Source organism: Bos javanicus, chromosome 21 (assembly GCF_032452875.1).
Source record: "Bos javanicus breed banteng chromosome 21, ARS-OSU_banteng_1.0, whole genome shotgun sequence".
Taxonomy (NCBI): domain Eukaryota; kingdom Metazoa; phylum Chordata; class Mammalia; order Artiodactyla; family Bovidae; genus Bos; species Bos javanicus.
This window is the reverse complement of record NC_083888.1, coordinates 16051269-16074122: the sequence shown is the minus strand read 5'-3', so window position 1 is coordinate 16074122 and position 22854 is coordinate 16051269. Positions and strand designations below refer to the sequence as shown.

The following is a 22854-nucleotide window of genomic DNA, read 5'->3' as shown; positions in this document are numbered from 1 at the left end:
ACAGCGTGTGTGTTTAACGTGGACAAGTTCTGAAAGCATTTCCTCTTCCGAAAGCCACAAATTCCCGAGTGTGTCAAGAAGAGATGAAACATTTTGGGTTACTGCAGTCTCAAAGGAGGTAGCGAATGATGAAAAGACAAACAGAAACTCTAAGCCCAAGTCTCCCAACTCTGAGGATTTCACTGGTTCAGGCAGAAATGTCTTACCTTCATCTTGACCTTTGCACAGGAGATCAGACTTTCTCTGCAGCCTTTGTGGACAAAGGCGCCACAACCTGAAAAGAGAGCAGAACGCCAGGTGACATTAAACACACAGAGACTAGAGGCCACACGGATCTTCACTGCCACGGCAGCCTATGGGGCGCCGGGGAAGCCGCTCACATCAGAGTGTGGCTACCCAGGATCACAGACTGCAGCCTCTTCCAGGAAGCAGGCATGTGACATCATTAGGAGGAGAAACAAGAGCAGATGTGATCTCCGATTAATAAAAATGAGAAACCTGGCACTTCTCGGGCAGGAAGCTGAGAGGCTACCAAGACTAAAAGTGAAAGTGTCTGCCGTCGACATGTGAGTCTGTGTCACAAACAATACACAAGTGATACGGAACTATACGTACATACAGTTCCTTCCTGGAGGAGGAAATGGCAACCCACTCCAGTATTCTTGCCTGGGAAATCCCATGGACAGAGGAGCCTGGTGGGCTAGTCCATGGCATTGCAAAGAGTCGGTCACGACTGAGCACGCATGCATGCACGCACACACACAGACATTAACATAAACATGTAAGAACACCCACAGATGATATGTAAATGCACCCCCATCACAGGGGCTTACGACTGCGTCAAAGGCGGAGTATGAATCTGAAAACCTACCTGTTTGTGTCCTTTTGACTTGGACTCCTATCCACCCTGAGTTTTTTGCAACACCCCGGGTCAAGAGCTGCAGGAGAAAGGGCATCAGAATCACCCCTCAGCACCTCCAGGAGCCCTGACTCAAGAGAAAGTGGGAGACTTCCTGAAAGATGAAGCAGCGCCCACGATCTGCTGAGTACATGATTTTCATCTCAACTCCTAGACCCACAAGGGCTGCTGACAGAAAAAACCCAGCCCTCAGGGCCTCAAGAGGGCCAGCATCAGCTTGTACTGCCGCCATGAAGTCATAAACTGAGCTGGGCCAGGAGGCTGAAGGGGAAGTAAAGCAAGTAAGAGATCTGTCTGTGGGGATCCCAAGGCGAGAGCCTCCCCAGGGCAAGGCTCCCTGAGAAAATCAACAGACACTGCCCTTTGGCAACGCTTCCTATTCTGACTTAGGAAGGACCACAGGTCCTTGAATGGTCACCCTTGAATCAAGGGCAGGATGCTCTCCTGACTTATATGCCCGGGTTCTGAGGATATGAGTGTGGAAAAGGCCAGAATCCCAGACCCCAGGGCCTTCTCCATTCCTTCCTCAACATCTGCTAGGTTTATAGGCCTCTTTCCTAACACCACCAGTCACAGAGGATTGGATGATCCTACGATTTTCTCCTCCACTGAGTAAAGAACCTGCCTGCAATGCAGGAGAGCCAGGTTCAATCTCTGGGTCAGTAAGATTTCCTAGAGAAGGGAATGGAAACCCACTCCAGTATTATTGCTTGGAGACTCCCACGGACAGAGGAGCCTGGTGGGCTACAGTCCCTGGGGTCACAAAGAGTTGGATACCACTGAGCGACTAACACTTTCTCCTCCACTGACTGTTCCTTCAGGGCAGGGTCTCTCCATCTACTGCTGAAACTTTAATTAAGTCTCCCTAGCACAGCGCCTGCCTCATGCTGCCTATTCCAATGTCTGTTTTAGACTTTACGCTTATTTTATACAAAAGCCAAATGCCCTGTCACAGCCTTGATTCCAGTAGGTCAAATACGCACTTCGAACACTAAAAGGAGCTCTAGAGGCACAGCCGTCACACTAAGTGTGTTTCAGGTCCTGGCTCCCTGAGGTAGTCACTGTGACTCCAGGCCGGCTCCTCCCCCATAGGCCTCAGTTTCCTCAGATCTCCAAAGTGAAAAGACTGCATTTGCCCCCTGCCCGCAGTTCCCTTTCTCTGAGCTTCTGTAAGATTCCTTATGTTGCATCTCTTGAAAGAGATGATTTTTCAAAGTAAATTACTTCAAAATGTTCTATAAGGCTCATGCTGCAGAAGATTTTTCAACTTCTTAGTCATCTGAATCGTCACTAGGGCCTGGTTGGGGCAAGTTCACTCTGGAGGAATCATGGCAGATAGATACGACCCCATGAAAGAGGCCACCAGGAGCAACTCTATTTTGGTCAACAGGATGGCCCAGAGCAGGAACTAGTTTGGAAGTGGGATGGAGTGAAGCTTTATTCTGGGCCTTTCACTCTCCGGCCTACCGAGCCTTCAGTCGAGTAACCTCTTCTAGCTTCACCCCATGAGAAATTGACTCTCCAGTCATTTTTCTGATGCTCTTCAACTAGAAGAGGCACTCAAGTTCATTTCCCAATGTCAGCATGAGGAGAGACTCTCCTGGGAAAGGTTTATTCAGGGAATCAACAAGAGGAAGCAACCTGGAGGGTTCTCAGTCAGAACTCTATTCTTGCTTCCACTTCTTCTCCAGGATGACACTGCAAGGGAGCCGCATAGATGCTGTGCTCCTGGCAGTTTCTACTGTTTGTGATTATGAACACTTCCACGTTAAATCATGAAGTTGCCCCAGAGGTCAGCAGTTATGAAAGGGTTATACATCCCTGAATATTAATGCCTGGGTTTCTCAGCAACATCCCTTTCTGGGCACAAGGAAGCCTTTGCAGAGAGAGCCCCCTGGGGAGTGACTCATTCTAATCAGCGAAAAGGAAATCTTTTGAGGATACTTTTCTCAAGAACTGGAAATCACTGACCCTTGTTAAATTGTCAAGTTCTCTGCTATTTGGAAATAAGGATACGTTTTGACTAAGAAATCATCATACTGCTCCCAGAAAAGAGAAGAACCGCAAACAGAAATCCAAATAACTCCTGAGACTCCAATGCCTTCACACCATTCTACATATCATGCAATGAAACTCACGTTCCAGATCTAGACTCTGGTGAACTTTCATTAAAGGCTTTAAGCCCCATGAGCCAATGGCCTTCCAGAAAGGGTCAAAGAGGAAACAGTGAGCTGGACCAAATTTGTCGTTATTGACTTATATTCAAAATTTTTTCCCACTTACTTCTCAGAAAGTGAGACTCTGAGACTCTCAGAAAGTGACTCTTTTAATGGTCCCCCATCATCCTTAGGATAAGTGAAAGTGTTAGTTGCTCAGTCCTGTCCAACTCTTTGCGACCCCATGCACTGTAGCCCACCAGGCGCCTCTGTCCACAGAGTTCTCCAGGTAAGAATATTGGAGTGGGTGGCCATGCCCTTCTCCAGGGATCATCTCAACTCAGGGATCAAACCTGGGTCTCCCACATTGCAGGCAGATACCTTGCCATCTGAGCCACACTCCTTACTCAGCTTGATTAAGCCCATCGTGTGTGTACACTTCTAGCCCCTTGCCATGTTCTGTCACACCTCTGAGCTCTGAACAAACTCTTTCCTGCAACTGTGTCCCTTGCTCACTCTTCCTTCCCTGACTGGGTTGGCAGGACTCAGCTCTCTGAAGTCTTCTCTGACTCTCCCAGGGAAGCAGACCCCCAATGACCTCTGAGCTTCTGGAACTCCATACCTGCCTCTATCATGTACCGTGCTGTGATGGTCTCCCCTCCTTGCCCCGCAGATGCCTGAGACCGTGGCCCAGTCCTGCCGACCCGACGCGTCCTCGTGCACAGGCTTCTCAGCTCCCCTTCCTGCTTTTTTGTCTTTCTCTACATTGTCTTTAACCCCATTCTTCCTTGCTCTCTCTGAGTCTCGCCTAAGTGTCCAAAGAGAACCTCTTCTTCATAACATTTTACTTACACAAAATAATACTTTGAAACATGGGTGAAAAAATATGAGGAAAACTAATGAATTCATATCACAGCCAAAGAAACCACAGATTTCGAAATGGAATTAAAATGGAGTGCCACATCTAACAACCCTATCTTAAAAATGTTTAAATGTATAAAACAGTAAGACAAAGAACCAAATAGAAAAATGGTATAAAGATTATGAACAGGCAATTCACAAAACCCATAGTTTCATCACCCTATAGAGAATTAAATAGCGGGAATGGTGCAATTACTTTTAAATAGATTTTAGGAATATTCAAGTTCTCAGACCAGTGTTTGAAATTTAAAGGACAACTCCAACTGACGTACCATAAAAGCAGAAGTAGTATTTTTAAAGTGCACTTCTGGTAAACAGCTTTTCACACAATCCACTGTTCTAGTTAACTGAGACACACGTCCCCAAAGCCACAACCCAGCTGAAGCTTCAACACACTTTATAACATGGCCACAAGTCTGAGACATAAACAGTCTGCATGCATGTCTGCTTAACACACTCGAGTACCTACTTGAAAACCACTCAACTTGTTACCCAGCTGTCCTGGACTCAGTTCACGGTAATGGATTTAGCGGTGTATGTGGGCGATTTAGAAACTTTGGCCCAACTGACAATCTTGAGGTTAAAACCTCTGTTTTGGAAAACAGACGATTACCAAGAACATACGAATTGAAGACAATCTAATATCACTTTCAAGCTTCCTGTCACAAACTCTATACCATGTTGTTAGGGAGATCAAATAATTATTTGGCCTTTTATTTATTTATTTTTCAAAAAAGATTTCCTAAGAGCAGTAAGCAATATGCTTTCATTCTTCAAAGCTCTTCAAGAAGGCCTTGGCACCGTGGTTTACGGGAACAGAGCCGACCCCTAATTAGACTGCTCTGAACTTAAAAGCAAACAGCCCAGCCTGTAGCTTCTTTCCTGGCTACATGGAGGCATCAAATAAAAGAATACGAAGGAAAACCCACAGGGCTGTGAGCGCGCATCTATTTGCTGCTTCACCTTTTAAAACTCTGCCACCAGAGCTTTGGTGAACTGTTATACACCATACACCCATTCACCTTCAGCAGAGAAGTCCAACAACCCACTAGACAGACTGGCCTAAGAAAATCAGCTTTAAAGAAGAGTTAAGAGGAGAGGCTAGGCCAAACTGAAATTAAATGAGAGAGTGGCGTGAACACTCCAGGCCTGCCTGTTAAAGGAAGGATTCACCTTCCCGAGTCATGTCAGCTTCTGAAGAAAGGGCTCGTGCAGCACTTTTCCTGGGAGGGCTGTGCTGAAGAGCTTTGACCACTCTTCCTCCTGGAGACCAGTCTGAGCAGCAGCATCCACGTGCAGGAGAATTCTCAGATCCTTCTAAAGATTAGGGGTTAGAGAGACTTTTCTAACTTTAAGGAGAGCAAGGTCCAACTTCTTGCTATCACGTCAACACTCACCGACAAAACAACAGCAGCAGAAAAACATTTAAATACTGATAAATTTAGAAATACATGCTCAAAAAGGATTTCTGCAACTTCTGGTTTAAACTCTCTGGGGACTGTGAGACAGGGCCTGGTCTGGACTGATAGAGCGTAGATACAAATGACTTGTAAGATATTCTCAGTAGCTGGTGTGATAACCACAGCGCTGGTTATACGGAACAAGACTAAAGCCACAAAAGAGAGCTACATCACCGTAGCTGGAGGGCTCACCTAACAGCAGTTTTTGTAAGAATGCTGGTAAACAAATCAACAAAAAGCAACACCCAAAGTGCTGTGCTTGGATAAGAACTGGCTTTACTGCTGAGGCTCTTCCACCGTCCATTCCCCTAAACACACTTCTATTCTTTCACCGGTTATATGTATTTCACTATCTAAGCAATGAACTCTAAATGTGAGAAAACTGCTTGTCCAGAGAGCTGCCTTTCAGGACAAAATCTCAAGGTGAACCAGACCATCACAAGCAGTCTGAACTCTTTATGTTTCCTACTTGGGTTGAGGCTGGTCCACTTGTTTCTTTTCTTCTAATCAGGAGAAGCAACCTACCACAAAAGTACTCAGAAGCTGCTAACACAACAGAAAATAAATCCACAGTGATCTCAGTTATCATCTTGCATGTGTTTAAAGCAAACAAAACGGAACCGCTGGCAAGATCTGAAAACCCGAATGTAGTGGATTCCTTGCGCTGAAGGACTCCAGCGGCATTCCAGAGACCAAATTATTCGTGGTGGCTGGAAAGAACAGCTGACTTATTCAAGGGAAGCTTTACATAACTGCAAGGGGGAAGAAGTGGAAAGATGCTCTCCTCCTTTCTCTATTCAAGTTTCCAAAATCCTAAAATAAGAGTCGAGTTTTGGCTGAGTTAAAACAAACAAACTCGCCAAGTTTCTCCTAAATTACTTATTCCTGACAAAGGGGGAACTCTGCTTTCACCGTGTGTTTGTTTTCCAAGAGTAAACTGCAGAGGAACCAACCTCAGGGAGGGTTTGCTCCTGCCCCTTGGCTATTTCTAGCGTCTGTGATCTTGACCATTTCCACCTAAGTCCACCAAAGGAACTCAGCTTTCACCACGACTATAACTTCAGACCGGTCCAGGTGTTTTCCAGTGAAGTCAAGAGTTGCTGACTTGTTTTAAAAGTTCCAGCCTGCTGAATCTCTCAATATTTGCATGCAGAAAGATGTATTAAAGTGACTAGAGATGTTTGAAAGACAGGCAAAGACCAACATCAGCCATCATCACACCGACCACGATGGACCAGGTGGCTGATCTTTCTAAACCGCGGGTCAAAACTGAGCAGCCACTTGGGGTCTGAGGCTCCAGGGTCAGCAAACAGGATTATGTTAAACCAAGGAAAGGGCTTCCTAGGAGGTAAAGGAACTGGAGGGATGCTGTTGTTTCCTGAGATTCCTGGGAAGAGACCTGGACATGAGAGGGGATGGAGGGAAGCGAAGAAAGATTCTGAGTCCTCAAATTACTCATAGTTTCCACTTCCTGCCAAGATCACAAATGGTGCTTCACACCCACAACAGGCGCTGCAGGCCCTGTTCTTCAGGAAGCTGCAGAGAAGCAGCCCGTTACCTCTGCTCCTTGGGGAAGATGACGACACGTTGTCTCCTTTGCTTTCAAGCCTTGATTTTTCCTCCTCTTTTTTACAAGTGGCAGGCTGCACCCTGTCACACACAGATCTTAAGGCCACCACTGAACGTTGAGCTTCTTTCAACACTAACCCTGGAACGAACTGCAAAGCTACAGTTGAGACTGGGAGCCCCTAGGTTTCTGAGGTGGGGTGGTATACAAACTGAAAATGTTATTTTTGCACCTAGGTATATACTAGGGTAACCAGGCCCTATCCAACAGTTCCTTTTTGTCGTCTGATTCTTTCAGTTTAAACCTAAAAACATTAACTCTTCTTCCTTATTGCGCTAAGCAGACCTAAGATAACTTGTGACATCTGTAGTTAGATCAAGTGACTTCTGTAAGTCAAAGAACTGCTGGCAGAGGACATCAGGACAATACTTCCTCCCTGACAGATTCTCCAAACAGAAGACTCTTGTGATGACACACTATGCTGCTAAGTCGCTTCAGTCGTGTCCGAGTCTGTGCGACCCCAGAGACGGCAGCCCACCAGGCTCCCCAGTCCCTGCGATTCTCCAGGCAAGAACACTGGAGTGGGTTGCCATTTCCTTCTCCAGTGCATGAAAGTGAGAAGTGAAAGTGAAGTCGCTCAGTCGTGTCCAACTCCTAGCGACCCCATGGACTGCAGCCCACCAGGCTCCTCCGTCCATGGGATTTTCCAGGCAAGAGTACTGGAGTGGGTGCCACTGCCTTCTCCGATGACACACTGGACTCCATGAAATAGTCTGCTTCCAGAAGAAACAGACAACTTGGGTGACTCAACATTAAAATTACAAATTAAGACAAAAAACCTCCACCTACTATTATAAACACTGTTAACATAGAACTAGTAGTTAATCCACTATTTTATTGATCTTCCATATTTAAAAAGCCTTAATAAAATAGTGCTATATTGTGTGCTATCAAATATGTAAAATATTTAGCACAGATATTTGAACTATAATCTCAACATTTACTTTTGCAATGAAAGAGAACAGTGAAGCTGTTCTGATGGATCAAAATATAAGCAATCAGGTGGATATTATACTTGCTGTTCACGTATCTACCTCAGCATCTACTTTATGTCTGTATTTATTTTTGTCGCTCAGATAGTGAAGAATCTGCCTGTGATACAGGAGGGAGGACCTGAGTTCAACCCCTGGGTCGGAAAGAGCCCCTGGAGAAGAGAATGGCAACTCATTCCAGCATTCTTGCCTGGGAAATCCAACGGACAGAGGAGTCTGGTGGGCTACAGTCCATTTGTTCTCAAAGGGCTGGACACAACTGAGCGACTTTCACTTTCACTTTTCATGCATAATACAGAGTACAGTATCTTCATTTTCACAGATAGGTAGGTACAAATATTAGTAGTTTTCTTTAAAAAAAAAAAAATGGCTTGCCTTGCAATCATATTACATTCTTCATTAATTCAAGATGGAAGGAAAAATTTACAGTAGGCTGTAAATTAGTTTTAAAAATATATAAATCCCACAATCTGTGGAACTTCCAAAACACCAGTTCCACAAAAACCATTCTGAAAACCACCGTCCTATAGAACTATTTAATTGCTACAAAGACCGGTGGCTGAGAACTCCAGTCTACAAGCCTCAAATCTCTTGAGTCAGGTTGTTCCCCATCAGTCTCAGCCCCTTACAGGTGATTCTTTGTGGGTGGCTCAGTGTCCTTGGGCCACAGACATTTCCCAGAAGCTACACGGGTCCCCTCTCCAGGAGGAGTCCTGTAGACACTACCACCAACAGGATAGGCACTTCAACAGTCTGAGGTGCCCCAGCTCTATTTCATCATGGAGTGAGTCCAGTAAAAGAGAATTTCTATTTAACAGGGAAAGGTATGGAGGGAACAAAAGTGGGTTTAAGATGCCTGGTTACAAGAGGTGCATTCTCCTCTATCAGAGTGGATATTCTGCTCTTGACAAAGCAGTCGCGTGCCAGGCACAGGTTCAATTCCGAGTCACTGTACTCTAACACAGACTAACAATAATTCAACTCTTCTCACCTGAAAATAACGTGTATGCAAAAACCAGTGACAGTAGTAAGAAGCTTCACATACCGACAACATCAGACAACTTTCTCCAGCCTGCACTGAGATTGAAAAGTTTTCTGGAGCTACTCGGGGAAGTATATAGTGAGTCATCCACTCACTATAACCATAAACCTATGGTTCTTTATGAAAGTCAAAGAGTTGGTTGCTCAGTCGTGTCTGATGCTTGGAGACCCCCCAGAGTGTAGGCTCCTCTGTTTATGGAATTCTCTAGGCAGGAATACTGGAGTGGGTTGCCATTCCCTTCTCCAGGGGATCTTCCTGACCAAGGATCGAATCCAGGCCTCCTGCACTGCAGGCAGATTCTTGATTGTCTGAGTCAGCAGAGAATAGCACAAAGAAAAGCATTCTTTGGGTCTTCAAACAAGATTTTCCTGCTCTTTTGTCCCTCAACTTTCTGATAGTATTTCACATCATAACTCAGAACTGAGAGCTGGTGGGGTCTGCTTCTCGTCCACGCTGGAGCTACCAGGACAGTGACACAGCAACTCTGATCTTCTGTCCAACTAACTGCTCAAAGCCATTATGTTCTTCAATCAACATCAACATAGTCTGTGCCTTCTTCAGAGACCAGCTGACAAGCAGAAAAACCTTTGAAACTACCACTGAGATGACATTTACTTTTTTTTTTTTTTTTAACTCAGAGAGCCAATATTCAAGTACAGTCTTAAAAAATTCAAACAATGCAGAAGTATAAAAAAAAAAAAAAAAACTTAGTCCCCTTCAATCTCTCCTCTAACCTCCTTTTCAAATTGTTAACAGTTTGGTGTATATCCTTACAGACAATCTCATATAGCTACATAAACAATTACTATTTACTTATCTGTTTCCTATAATTTGGGATCATACACACAGTTCCATTTATTGCCTCTCAAGTTTCCAAAATGTCGTGGAGTTCTGTCGGTACCTGCAGATCTATTCCACTGGCTGAGAAACCACAGCCTGGGGGCTGAGGTCAGCTCACACCTGTTTTGCAAAAGCGGCTTCATTGGAACACAGTCATGCTCACATTTATGTCTTGTCTGTGGCTGCTTTTCTCCTACAAGAGGTGAGTAGGGTGATCGCCACAGACGCCTAATAGCCTCCGAAGCCTAGTGTCCTAACTATCAGTTTCTTCACAGAAAGCTTTTTTTAAAAAATTAATTTATTTGACTGTGCAGGGTCTTAGTTGCAGCACGTGGGATCTAGTTCCCCAACTAGGGATCGAACCCAGGTCCCCTGCATTGGGAGCTCAGAGTCTCAGAGCCATTGGACAACCAGGGAAGTCCCCACAGAAAAACTTTGCTGATGACCTTTGAGCTATTCCATTTTTACCACTGGCCTAATATGCCACCTAAAGAATATATTATCTTTTACTGTTACATATTTAGCTCCTTTGAAGTTTTCCACAACATGAATAATGCTGCAATGAGTAAGTACCAAGGATTACACCTTTAGAACTCTTATCCTAAGCCACTGTGTAATAAGCAACTTGAGAAAGGTGTTTCTAATTATGTATTCCAACCACTAAAAAGGATCATGTGATGTGACAGAGGTGCTAAATATGGAAACATTAACACCAATCAGATTATAATATATAAATGCATCAAGTTAACACTTGGCACTTTTAAATTTACACAGTGTTACATGTCATACTCATGGGGAAAAAAAAAGAGTAAGAGAAAGGTGCTAGGCACACAGGTTGCTCAAAGAATATTTGCTGACAAACAGCTTTTGAATGAATTACACAGTGCCTTGCAGGCAACTGATTTTTGCTGAATAAATTCATTTAAGATAAGAAACTCAAATGCATACTTATTGGTGCTGTGTTAGTCACTCAGTTAGGTTTAACTCTTTTGAGACCCCATGGACTGGAGCCCACCAGGCTCCTCTGTCCATGGAATTCTGCAGGCAAGAATACTGGAGTGGGGAACCATTCCTTTCTCCAGGGGATATTCCTGACCCAGGGATCAAAGCCAAGAGTCCTGTGTCTCCTGCACTGGTAGACGGATTCTTTACTGTTTGAGCCACCAGACTTATTGATAGTTCAAAGTAAAATAAGAAATTCAGTCTGAGGTCACCAAGATCTCCTAGAATATTCACTCATCTCTTCCCCACCACTGAAGCCACTGCTCCTTTATGTATATAAAATCTAAATCACAGCAACCCACCAATGATGCAGAACACTAAAATATGTGAAAAATCTCCATGAAGATTCTTCAAGAGCTACCTTTATTGTTATTTTTAAATTTTTTGTTATTAGTTTTATTTTTACTGTTAGTTTTATTCAGTTATTTTTCAAATCCACCCGCTGGTTGTGTGGTATTCTAAGAAGCAGAGAGCGTCTCCCTCAGACACGTGGTTTCTGGGCACATAGTGGCGGCTGGAATTGAGACCCCTGAATATAGTCAAGAGCTTTAAACTAAAGACTGTAACAGCCCTGAAGGGCCTGGAAAAAGCCATGCACACCTGCCCTCCCCTGGATCTGGAGTGAGAATTCTGTGTTACCTATGAATCCACGGTCCGGATTTACACCATTTGTATCTCCTAGAACCCTGAGCTAGGGAGCTGTGTCTAGAGGTTTGGTGGAATTCCAATCTGGCAATGATGAAACCCTGCAGGATCCCACTGAAACAGATGCAGGACTGTGGCACCACAGGGTCACTGCGACAGAACAGGGACTCGAGATTCCCACAGGAGGGGAAAGCCTTATGAAGCTGAAGCTGAACTTATGACAAAAGAAACCCCAGATACCATGTAAGGAAGGTAAACCGTGAAGAAGAAGCATTAGCAAACGCAGGCAGAAGATGCTGACAGTTACTAAATGGTTGAAACGAATCAAGTCCCTAACGGAAGAACAGGATGTGCACTGCTTGGGGATTTTCTTTTTTGCGTGCTCAGTTAGGTACTAGTTTTCTTAAACACTTATTTTGTTGAAAAGGCATTTTTAAGAACTGTTTCATAGCAGAAAGCAGGTGTTCGGCCTGCTGTACTGCTGGGAGTTGCTGGAATATGAATTTCATGCTGCCAACCAAGAAATGTGGTCTCTCCCCATTCTTCTCTGAGGCCAACACTCCTGCCATGGAGAACAGGCACTTCACAGCAGAGACAATTCTTTGCAGTGGAGGAGGAAATTTCCACAGCTCTCACTGGTACAGATTTAAAAGAGAAGTGGAGTATTTAACACACATGGGTGGCTCACTCCGCCATGCTGTTAGGCAGCCTCATGGTATGTGTGATCTTAGAGGATTCTGGAGGGAAGAAGAGGCGCTGGGATGGTAGGTCAGGGGTGTGAACAGCGACGTCCTCCTTGGGTTTACTTTAAGCACCTTGCGATGAATGCAAATTTACCTGTGCTCAATAATATCACTTATAAATTATATGTAGTTTCAACTAAAAGACAAACTCCTGCAGAAACTGTACATCTGAGAATATTAAAAGTAACTGATCAGCAAACAAGAAAATGGCAACGCTGACTTCTCATTCTAGAATGAGCTCTTTGGAAGTATAATATAGGACACATATGTAAGCTTTTTACATTACACACACACACACACACACACACACACACGTAGCAGACTCTTCTGCCCACGGAATTTCCAGGCAAGAAAACTGGAGTGGGGTGCCATTTTCTGCTCTAGGGGATCTTCCCGACCCAGGGATTGAACCCACATCCCTTGCATCTCCTGCATTAGCAGGTGGATTCTTTACCACTAGTGCCACCTGGGAAGTCACGTGTAGGAGGCTAAGAATGTTTTAATTGTGGATAAGCATACCAAAAAGGACCTGGTGACCACTGCCCCAGACAACCAAGTCACTCCAATACTGAGAAACTGTGTCTAGCAGCTAAGAAATTATCCTGGCGACAAGGGACTGGTGTACTAAGAATGAGTCCTTTTAGAGCCTGAGCTCCAGACTGACGTGCTGGGGACACACTGGGCAGTGGCAGCCCTTCATCTCCTCGAGGTTGCGTGGACCACGTGACAGGGCCGGAGTCCTCCATCTCCTGGTAAGTCACACACGACAGAGGGCATAAATGTGTGTGACGTCTGCCCACGAGGATGAATACAGACACAAGAGCTCCCCAGCGGCTTTCTTTAGGAAAAGCAGGACAGTCGAACAAAGAGGGCTGAGACAACAATTGGAGTAAAATACATCCATAAAAGGCATTTTACGAACATGTGTGTGTTAACACCAGTTGTCTAAAAAGCACAACAGCTGCAGCATGCATAACACAGGTTCTGTGCCAGCTGTCACTCCACTCTGCCTCTAAAATTTAAGGAAGCAAGCGACTGGAAATTATTATTGTAACTCTTGACTCTGCTCAGATACAGTTTTAAAAATTTTCAAATTTCAGTAAGTTGACTATCTTGAGTTAACAAGTTGCTTGCGATATTTCACACAAATGACTGAAATCAAGACCAGGTCGTGACATCATGGTCTGGGCAGCGCTGCTGGGGGACTGGGTTAGTCACCGCTCGGTCCAAAGTGGCTACAGGTGTAACGGGACGCCCATCACCTCCGCCTTCCGGATGACTGGCCTTCGCATCAGCACGTCTGACCACAAGCGGCCTCCCTGACCTTCCCCGGTGCGCACGATGAGCACGACTCCTTTTTGTGTGCAACCGCGTTTTGAGATGCAGTGCCTCATAGCAAGGGCCTGCAAATTGCAGCCTGCTTCCGTACGGCCCATGGGCTGCAAATGGTTAGTGCTGGAGTAAAAAGTGAGCCGAAGTGGCTGACAAGGGACTGCTGGGGCGGCTTTGGGGTTTGAGGCTACGAGACGGTTTTCATGCTGACATGGACTTCCGGAATAAGGCAGTGGCTTAGGGACAACAGGAGGGGATATTTGAAATCCGGCTCTTTGAGCAACATTAAGGGCTCTGTATTCTCTTATCTGGAATGTGTGTCTCCAATGTTGTTTAAAGGAAGACAGAAAAAGGGCTACTTCTCCACATCAAAGAGGAACAGATAAGGGGTGGGAAGGACAGGAAACTAGAAACGAAGGTTTCCGAGCCTGGAGCGTTTTACTGCACAGGAACACACGCATCTCTTACTTGCACAAGTGTAGGCGTCTTTGCTGGTGAAAGGCTTCATGCACTGGCTGCAGACGATGGGACCCACCATAGAGATGGAACTGAAAGTGTGCCCGTTCACACTCTTCTTGTCCTTCTCCTTCTCTTTAGAGTCTTTCTCCTTCTCCTTAATTTTATCTTTCTCTTTTTCCTTTTCCTGCCAAAGAAAACAACCGACATTACATTGTTAACCAAACACTGGAAGGCCTCTCCTTCTAGAAGGCTACTGGGCTACCTGTGGTCAACAGTGGCTAGTCAATGTTTTGAATCAAAGTTAGGAATGCTGTCCTGGACATAAAAAATTTTATCAAGTTGTGTGCATTCGAGTTGCATTAGAAAAACCTTAGGAGGACTGGGCAGGTTGAACAGTTTTGTCCCTGGCTTGAAAAGTCAAAGTGTTAGTCGCTCAGTTGTATCTGACTCTTTGCAACCCCATGGACTATAGTTTGCTAGGCTCCTCTGTCCATGGGATTCTCCAGGCATGAATACTGGAGTGGGCTGCCACTGCCTTCTCCAGGGGATCTTTCCAACATAGGGATTGAACCCAGATCTCCTGCACTGCAGGTGGATTCTTTACTGTCTGAGCCACCAGGGAAGCTATGCCAATAGACACGTTCATTGCCTAAGGGACCAGCATGGGCCGCTGGAGAGGAGCAGCCTGCGGTGGCCCTGAGGCCTCCTGAAACAGCCACACCGAGCCCAGTTGCAGGGCGGGGAGCAGAAGAAAGGATTCGATGGTTCTGGGACCAGCCTGAGGGAGAGGTGATTGGGCAGCGTGAAAAATGACTCAAGGTTCCCCACAACTGCTTCCCACCCATCACATACCCTCAAGAGAGGGCACATACCTGCTAACTGCCTCCCCTACTCTAGCCAGAAATATGAACTATCCCCCACATAGACATTTGCTGTTCTTACTAATTAAGAGCTTCAAGGTTCAGCTTTGGCCCAGATTTCAAACTGGAGGAGGAGGGGTTTAAACCCTAAAAATGCAAAGAAATACTCATGAGTGCTAGATCCTTAATAAAATATCCAAAGCGGTCAGGGGCATTTCAGGTACACACCACCCTTAGGAGATGACGACCGTGTGGTCTAACCATACACTCTTCATAAAAGGTCCTTCCCAGACACGGTTAGACAGACACTTGGCTGGTTAATCAACAGCAAATGAATAATTTTCTTTCAAACTAACTGGACCCTGAATTGCAATTTACAGAGGTAGGAGGAACGCATTTAGTAGTGGTCGTCCTCACCAACTTTAGGGTACTCATTTTCCAGGGCATATAACAACAGTATTGCTGTCATCCAAAACAATTCCTGAAAAAAGAGATACCCCGAAGTCAGGTATCCTGACAACTACCAAAGGCCTTATTTTCAATCAAAGCCTTCTATCTACATTATTTCATCTGATTCAATAACTCTGAAGTGAGTAGGGTGGGTGTTATGCCTCCCATTTCCTAACTGAAAAGATAAATAACAAAGATAATAGCAGGCAAGAGTTGGAACAATCATTATGCGCCAAACACTGCAGAAAGCAACTATCATGAAATTTCTCATTAACAACCCAATGGCATGTAAAGACCAGCTATGATTTCCATGTAACACTCGAGAAGCCAAGGCTGAGATGGCTCATGTACTAGAGGTCACACACCAGTAACTGCCAAGCTGGAGCTAACTTCCAGATCTGCCAACTGTAAAGCTCAGCTCTTTGTCACTGCACTCTACTGCCAAGGACTAGAGACGTTTGTGGACTCACAGAATGTCACACAGCAAATGCTCTGCAGTTAAAATAAAAAGCCCAGGTCTTCTGACTCTGTATTCAGAACCCATCTGCTATACTGAAATGGTGAACATTTGTTAAGTCTGTGATTCACGTAAAGTCCTTTGTTAATAGCATGCATATAATAAAAATCTAAGAATCAAATTGCTATACTTTAGAACTATAAAAAACAACAGGAGAGGAAGGGAGGAAAAACAAACCACTTCACTTTATAAAACAGGAAACTGTTCTGAGTGAAAATTTGTTAACTGCTGAAGTATCTAAAACTCTAATAAAAATCAGTATGAAGAAACTGAGTTTTTCTAATAATTGTTCTTTGAACTAAATTTTGCTAAAGGCTTCTCATATACAAAATGTTAAACTGAAAAGCACCTGACCTTTTTGCTCAAGAAAGCTGAAAAAAGTTGCTCTAAGAGTTAAGAAAATCTGTGGGCAGCCAGCTTACTCTCCCAAGCCTTGCCATTCTCTTCAAATCTGAACACATCATCTCCCCATCCTTTGCGAGAATCCCAACCAGCTCCTCCAAGGATAAAAACAAACCAAAACAACAAACTCCACTGTCTCTCTCTGTGTTGGTTGGAAGCTAGTGCTGTAAGGAAGTCAGGCGCTTACCTCCCCATGCTTTGGTCCTATGAATCTCACTGTTATGAGGGGTGCTTCATGAAACCGGCCCCATTTTGCCGACATGATTCGACCCCCATGCCAGGAAATATGCTCTCACGGGAGGAGGGGCTCACGCCGGAGGGGCAGGGCCTGGCAGTTTTGAGCTACCATTAGAGCAACCACTAGAGAAACAGTAAGAGGAAGCTGGGGACTGGTTGAGAAAAGGAACGGGGGAGGGCTGAGGCTGTGGGTTTCCTTAAGATAAGCTTAACCGTTTGCATGCTGCCGATGCAGCCTGCCGCCTGGGGAACAGAGGACCCAGGGCACGACACGTGACAAGTTCCCCTGCACACGCGGTGCGGGCAGTGCTTAAGTGGCAAGACAGGAGCTCTGGCAAAATTGAGGCAGATATTTTTCTCAATGCTGGAAGTTAAGGAACACATCTATTTAAACAGATGTCCTCATTTGAAAAGCCATACATTTCTAAAGAAAACTTTTTTGGTGAAGCCGCCTATGGAAAGGCAGTGATTGGCTGTTTTCTGAAGTTTGATTTTTCCAGGTTTAACTCCTGACAAAATGCCTTAAACCTGTGTGCTGGGGAAATGGAAAGTAATAATATTTAATGGGAATAATGCAAGAACAACTACACTGGGATACTATGAGGGGAAATGATATTTTGATTCTTCTAAACCTACCATTTTAGACAAATAATTATGATTAAAAAAAAAAAAGAACTCTCTGGAAAACTGTGAGGCATGCTTTGATTAAGCAACTGAAGAAACGAGAGAGATGATGATATCTAACACTGCTTTAAGTCTTGGCAAACACTACCTTACCCTAGTTGGCACCTTTGAAAGGCTAAGATGTTTAGTTCTTTTTTAGACACTTCACGGGAACTGGGAGGTGAAGTTGAATGTCTTGTCATGAAGCCGGGGAGTAGATTAACATCTGTGCCGGAATCCAATCCTTGCATCCAAAAAGGCCTACTTCAAATCAGATTAAGAATTTGTCTCAAACATCTCTGACCATCTCCTACTCATCTGCAAAGAGGAAAGCTTAGGGAAAAAAAACCGATGTGACAGGATGGTTTAGAGCGGGTCATACCCCACTCCCGCTGTAATGAGGACATTTTATATATATGTACACACACACACATATACACATATATATTATATATGTGTGTCTGTTATGTTATGAGTCTGCAGCAAGCAGACTCACTTAACAGGAAACAGTACTACCTCTTAAAGATACTAAAACACAAAAGCAGAAACTGCCTGCCAGTCTTCCTGTTTTATTTCCTGTTTAGGTTCTCCCTCTTTCACACACACACACGACTCAACATATTTATCTATTAACTCATGCCAGTTAATGAGAATTCTTGGAAGGACCTATAAAGGATCAGTACTCAGTCTCCCCCAAATTTCTCATACTCACATGGCTACAGATATGAAAAAAATATATATATATAGCGTGTATTATGTTATACATATAGTATATTATATATAGAGTGCTTACACTAAAAAACTAGTGCTAACATCTATAGTAGCATTTCAATTTTTTAAGCATTATGGAGAAGTAACATTATTCAATGGGTAAGAAAAACAGTAGAGCCAGCATCATGACACCATGAAAATATTCACTTATTTTTATGTTATCCTTTTAGAGAATCAAACTTTTCTGAATGGAAAAGCCCTCCTGTGGGTACAATGGCAAAGAGAGACAAGGTATTTAATGCAACTTAACATAAAGTGTGGGGCTTCCCGGTGGCTCAGTGGTGAAGACTCCCCTGTAATGCAGGAGATGTGGGTTTGATCCCTGGGTTGGGAAGGTCCCCTAGAGAAAGAAGTGGCAACCCATTCCAGGATTGTTGCCTGGGAAATCCCACGGACAGAGGAGACTGGTGGACTATAGTCTATGGGGTTGCAAAAAGAGTTGGACATGACTTAGTCACTAAACAACAATATCATCCTAAAATGCATTACTCACCAATTCTCCTGTTTCTTACTATCTTTTGGTACATGTACAAAAGCTGAGCTATCCTTTGTGAGGACGAAACAATCTTATTTGAAGTGAGCTGGTAACAACGATCAAAGGTGACTCTTAATGCTTCTTAATAAACTGATAATGTGGCTAAAGAGGTGCCTGCACCCAGATAATGTGAAATGGATCGCAATCCAGGGTTACAGATTTGTAACTTTGGAGAATTTCCATCGCTAGAGATAGCACAAGCTGCCAGAGACCAAATCTTGGGGCCAAGAGCCTGAAAGGGGAAGCAGTCTCATTGCAGAAGAGTGCAGTCACTCTGACAAAGAGAAGCTGGGAGGTGACAGGTCACCTGAAGACGGCCTGCTGCTGCTGACGGGCTCACTTGCACACAAACCACCTTCTTTTTGCCTGCCCCCTTTCTCTTCAGCCCTCTCCTAGCAAACTCCAGACTCCAGTCCTTTGAGGTTATTAACAAAATTAAAGGAAAGAGACATTGTGCAGCTCACTCCTGCTGAAGAGTGAACATGAAATGAACAGTATTACTTGGCAGAAGTCAGATCACAAGATATGACCTGGCCTGTGACCTGAAGCGTACTTCTCTGTGCCTTGGTTGGCGAAATAAGGAGACTGGTGTGAGATGTTTATATCTGCTTGTACTGCCTTGCCAACGCCATCGGTGGCGGATTCACTACTCGGCCCCTAAGCTGGCGTCACGAGGGAGATGGGTGGAAAAGGGGGAATTCTCCACTTCTCCCTGGTCTTCTGGTTAAAAGTTTGTTTGGAGTAAAGATGTCACGGTTTAAAACCAAAATAAAAGGCAAGAGAAACACTTGAAATCATCCGAACAGATGGTAAAAATCGTCCAGGTAAAGACTGTGTGCTTCGGCTCCCCTACCTGCTCGTCAGCACCTAGCAGAACGCTGACCCCATTCAAACACTCCTGGCCAATTAACACTGCTCTTTCAAGGCAGCCTTCTTCTGTTGATGCCAACCAATGGCCAAGCCAGCTGGTAAGACAGACACAGCTCTATTTTGAGCCCTGCTGCCACACAAAGAATAATAAGGGTTCTGCCCTCTTTAACCTTAACTGTTTTGAATTATAAAACAAGGCTAAGCATGAGGTTAACGCTTAAATATGAGACTACTCTAGAAACGGTCTGCTAGACTCTCTGTTCATCTTTCAGTTTGCCTACTTTCTGTCCATTTTGCACCTGGGCAGGTGAAATGAGGAGAAAACAAAATTGTGGTGGCAGGTTTTCTGGAAAAATTTGAGTGATGACCAAACCTAGTATTTGCTGAAAGAAAAGAGATCTTACCTCATTTACAAACTTGGTAACTATGTACCTGTGTGTATGCATATAACCACAGATACAAAGTGATTCCTGGGCAAGAAGTCCTTAATTGAGTCCCAATTTGTTTCCTACTTCTTTTGTTGGAGGTTAGATGGGTGAATAGAGAGAGTGTAGCAAAGTGAGAGGCAGAAAGTTTTCCCCACTGATTTGAAACAGAATCTTCCAGTTTAGCAATGGGAATTAGTATAAGAAAGTTAACTCTTTTTTTTTTCTTTCTAAAAATACATTTAAAAAATATTAGAAGAGTATTCATCTCTAATGTGGAATTACTACAGGTACTTTTTATTTCTGATTTTTTTCCCAGGTGAGGTACCTTACTCCTAATAAAGGGAGATAATATCTACCTTACAGTGTGTGGAAAGGATTAAATCCAGATAATACATGGGAAGCTCTCAGCATACAGTGAAAACTCAACTGGTAGTGTTAGCTCTTATTGTTGTTTTACTTGCTGTTAGTTTTCTTCAGATATTAGCGTCCTGCAGCCAGCATCTCTCAACTCAATTCCACAAGACCCCACCGTGTTAGTCAGTCTTCGGGTGTGTGCTGTGCCCGGAGCCTACTGAGGGCTGGCTGAGGGGTCACCCAGAAACGCCCACAGCAGTACTTACCTTGCTCTTTTTACTGCTGGACATTTTGTTCTTGATGTAGCTGAACGTACGACTGACTTTGGTTCCGCTCTTTATTTCAAAATCTTTCTTGGGGCTTTGTGGCAGGAAATTAAAGTTCTCTTCTGTTATACTAAATAGAAAATAGAGGAGTTTTTAAAAAGATTACAGAAGATGGTTTTTTAAAAATTAAAACATTCTACATGTAATTCTTTGTAACCACCATTGTCAGGTATTATTTTGGCTACAAGTCACAGGCAACTTATATGCTCAGGTGCGAATGGGAAAAGGAGTAAGAAGTGGCCAGAGCTGCTGAAAGGTTTTATATAATAATATCAACCCAACAATAGGGCACACCACAATGCTTATGTCCTATTGCGAAAACTTGGCTAAATTTTCTTATGTCGGTTGTTAGTGTTTCACTAACGGGTTTTCAGGGATCTGATGCTAATTGTTGATTAGAATTAATGTGTCTAAAAAGAAAGCCACAGATGCAAACCAAGGAGTTTTTATGACTGAATGCATATACAAGTTCCCTCATAGCAGAGACCACACCTTTTATTTAGGTTTCTGGCACACTGGACCGTCAATATGTGAATTCAGTTATGCATGATTTAAGGAGGGAATATACTGAATGGTCGGTAGAACTGACACTGAGTGCAGAAAGATCTACTGCAGAAGTTTCACAGAGACCTGGAGGTGCTGACCTACTTGTTTAGGACACCTATTTCCCAAGCCCATCCATGATGGTATCTCCAGACCCTGGGAAATTCACAAAGGTTGAGTTCCTCAAAGAGTGCGGGGCCCTTGTACACATTATCATTTGTGTACACATACACCTACGTAGTACTGTTACATAATACATCATCTATTATACAGAAATCCATTCAAACTACTTTTCCTAGGGTCCCAGAACAGTTATGCTAGAAGTTTTCCACTGGAAAAATAGTTTGCCCCGAGGGCTTCTGTGAGAGCAGAGACAAGCAGGACCACATTGGTCCTGTTCGTAGCTCAAGTCTATTTATATTTAAAATACGCTTGAAATATAAAGCAGTCTGTTACTAAGACAAAGGGGAAATGAAAATCACTGCTCTAGAAAGAACAGAGAGTAAGCAGAATATGGTTAAGTGCAAACAAGAGGACTCATATCGACAGAGTTCTGGATTACTGGGTCACAACTGATGCCTTTGTGAAAAGGAAGGCAACTTATAAGACACTGCAGGGCAACAATCAGAACCCCAATTATGCTTAAAATCAAATATTTAATCTCATAAGCCTGAATAATAAACAATGAGTCAAAATAGCAATCTTTTGCTGCTGCTGCTGCTAAGTCACTTCAGTTGTGTCCGACTCTGTGCGACCCCATAGACGGCAGCCCACCAGGTCCCCCATCCCCGGGATCCTCCAGGCAAGAACACTGGAGTGGGTTGCCATTTCCTTCTCCAATGCATGAAAGTGAAAAGTGAAAGTGAAGTCGCTCAGTGTCCGACTCTTAGCGACCCCATGGACTGCAGCCCACCAGGCTCCTCCGTCCATGGGATTTTCCAGGCAACAGTACTGGAGTGGGGTGCCATCGCCTGCTGTTAAAAACCAAGTCACTTCTCTGGACAAAGATGCATACTGTCTGAACCTTCACAGAAGAAAATAGCTTTAAAGCTTACAAGGGCTAAGCAGGCAGCAATACTGCGTGAATACCAACACACACATAAACACTGTGGAACAAAATGTTCTTGGACTTAAGAAATTAAAGATTCCCGTAAGCAATGAGTGCAAAGTTCATAAAGTTAATACAAGTGTATCCTTATGTGAATAAGTGCAACCAATCATCTTTATCTATAGGATGCCACAACGAATAAAGGTAGAAAACTATCCAGGACATAAATTTAAAAACCAATATTCCAAATTTATCAATCAAGGAAGTAAAATTCCAGTAAGTTCAATTAACTTATTTTGCGTAAATGTGTTAAGACATTTCGGATTCCCTTCATTTCATCTTGAGAAAAGGAGCAGCAAAATAAACGTATATAGTACCTCCCAGTGAGATTAGAGCTGGTGCTGTGGAAGGGCCGTGTACCTGGAAAACAAGAACAGCAGGAAAAAAATTAGAACAAAAGCATTTTACCTGGATAATAGATAAAATGTTTAATGTTTTTATGACTGACACAGATAAAGCAAAAACAGCCTCTGAAAGCCAGTGTGGGGTGCTTTTCCTTCTGAGGGTTTGGAAGAAGGAAAAATTAAAAATGAAACCCTCAAATTAGAACCGGAAATTGGCAGCAACTGGGAGTGAATTTCTCATGGGGAAAATTTTTTTAAATCCAGGATTCAAGTAACCAAAGAAACCCCAAAATGAAACAACAAAAATG

At 43.8% G+C, this 22854-nt stretch overlaps 1 protein-coding gene across 17 annotated transcripts in view; it reads right to left on the bottom strand.

Moving 5' to 3' along the window:
- Positions 1–22854, bottom strand: part of AKAP13 (A-kinase anchoring protein 13) — a 324322-nt gene that overhangs the window by 37648 nt on the left and 263820 nt on the right. For all 17 annotated transcript variants that reach the window (XM_061394329.1, XM_061394319.1, XM_061394321.1 and 14 more), the window contains 4 exons: positions 22520–22562; positions 20492–20621; positions 14148–14322; positions 207–274 (listed from right to left, as the gene is read on the bottom strand). In XM_061394329.1, the coding sequence (XP_061250313.1) occupies positions 207–274; positions 14148–14322; positions 20492–20621; positions 22520–22562 (416 nt within the window). The remainder of the gene's footprint in view (positions 1–206; positions 275–14147; positions 14323–20491; positions 20622–22519; positions 22563–22854) is intronic.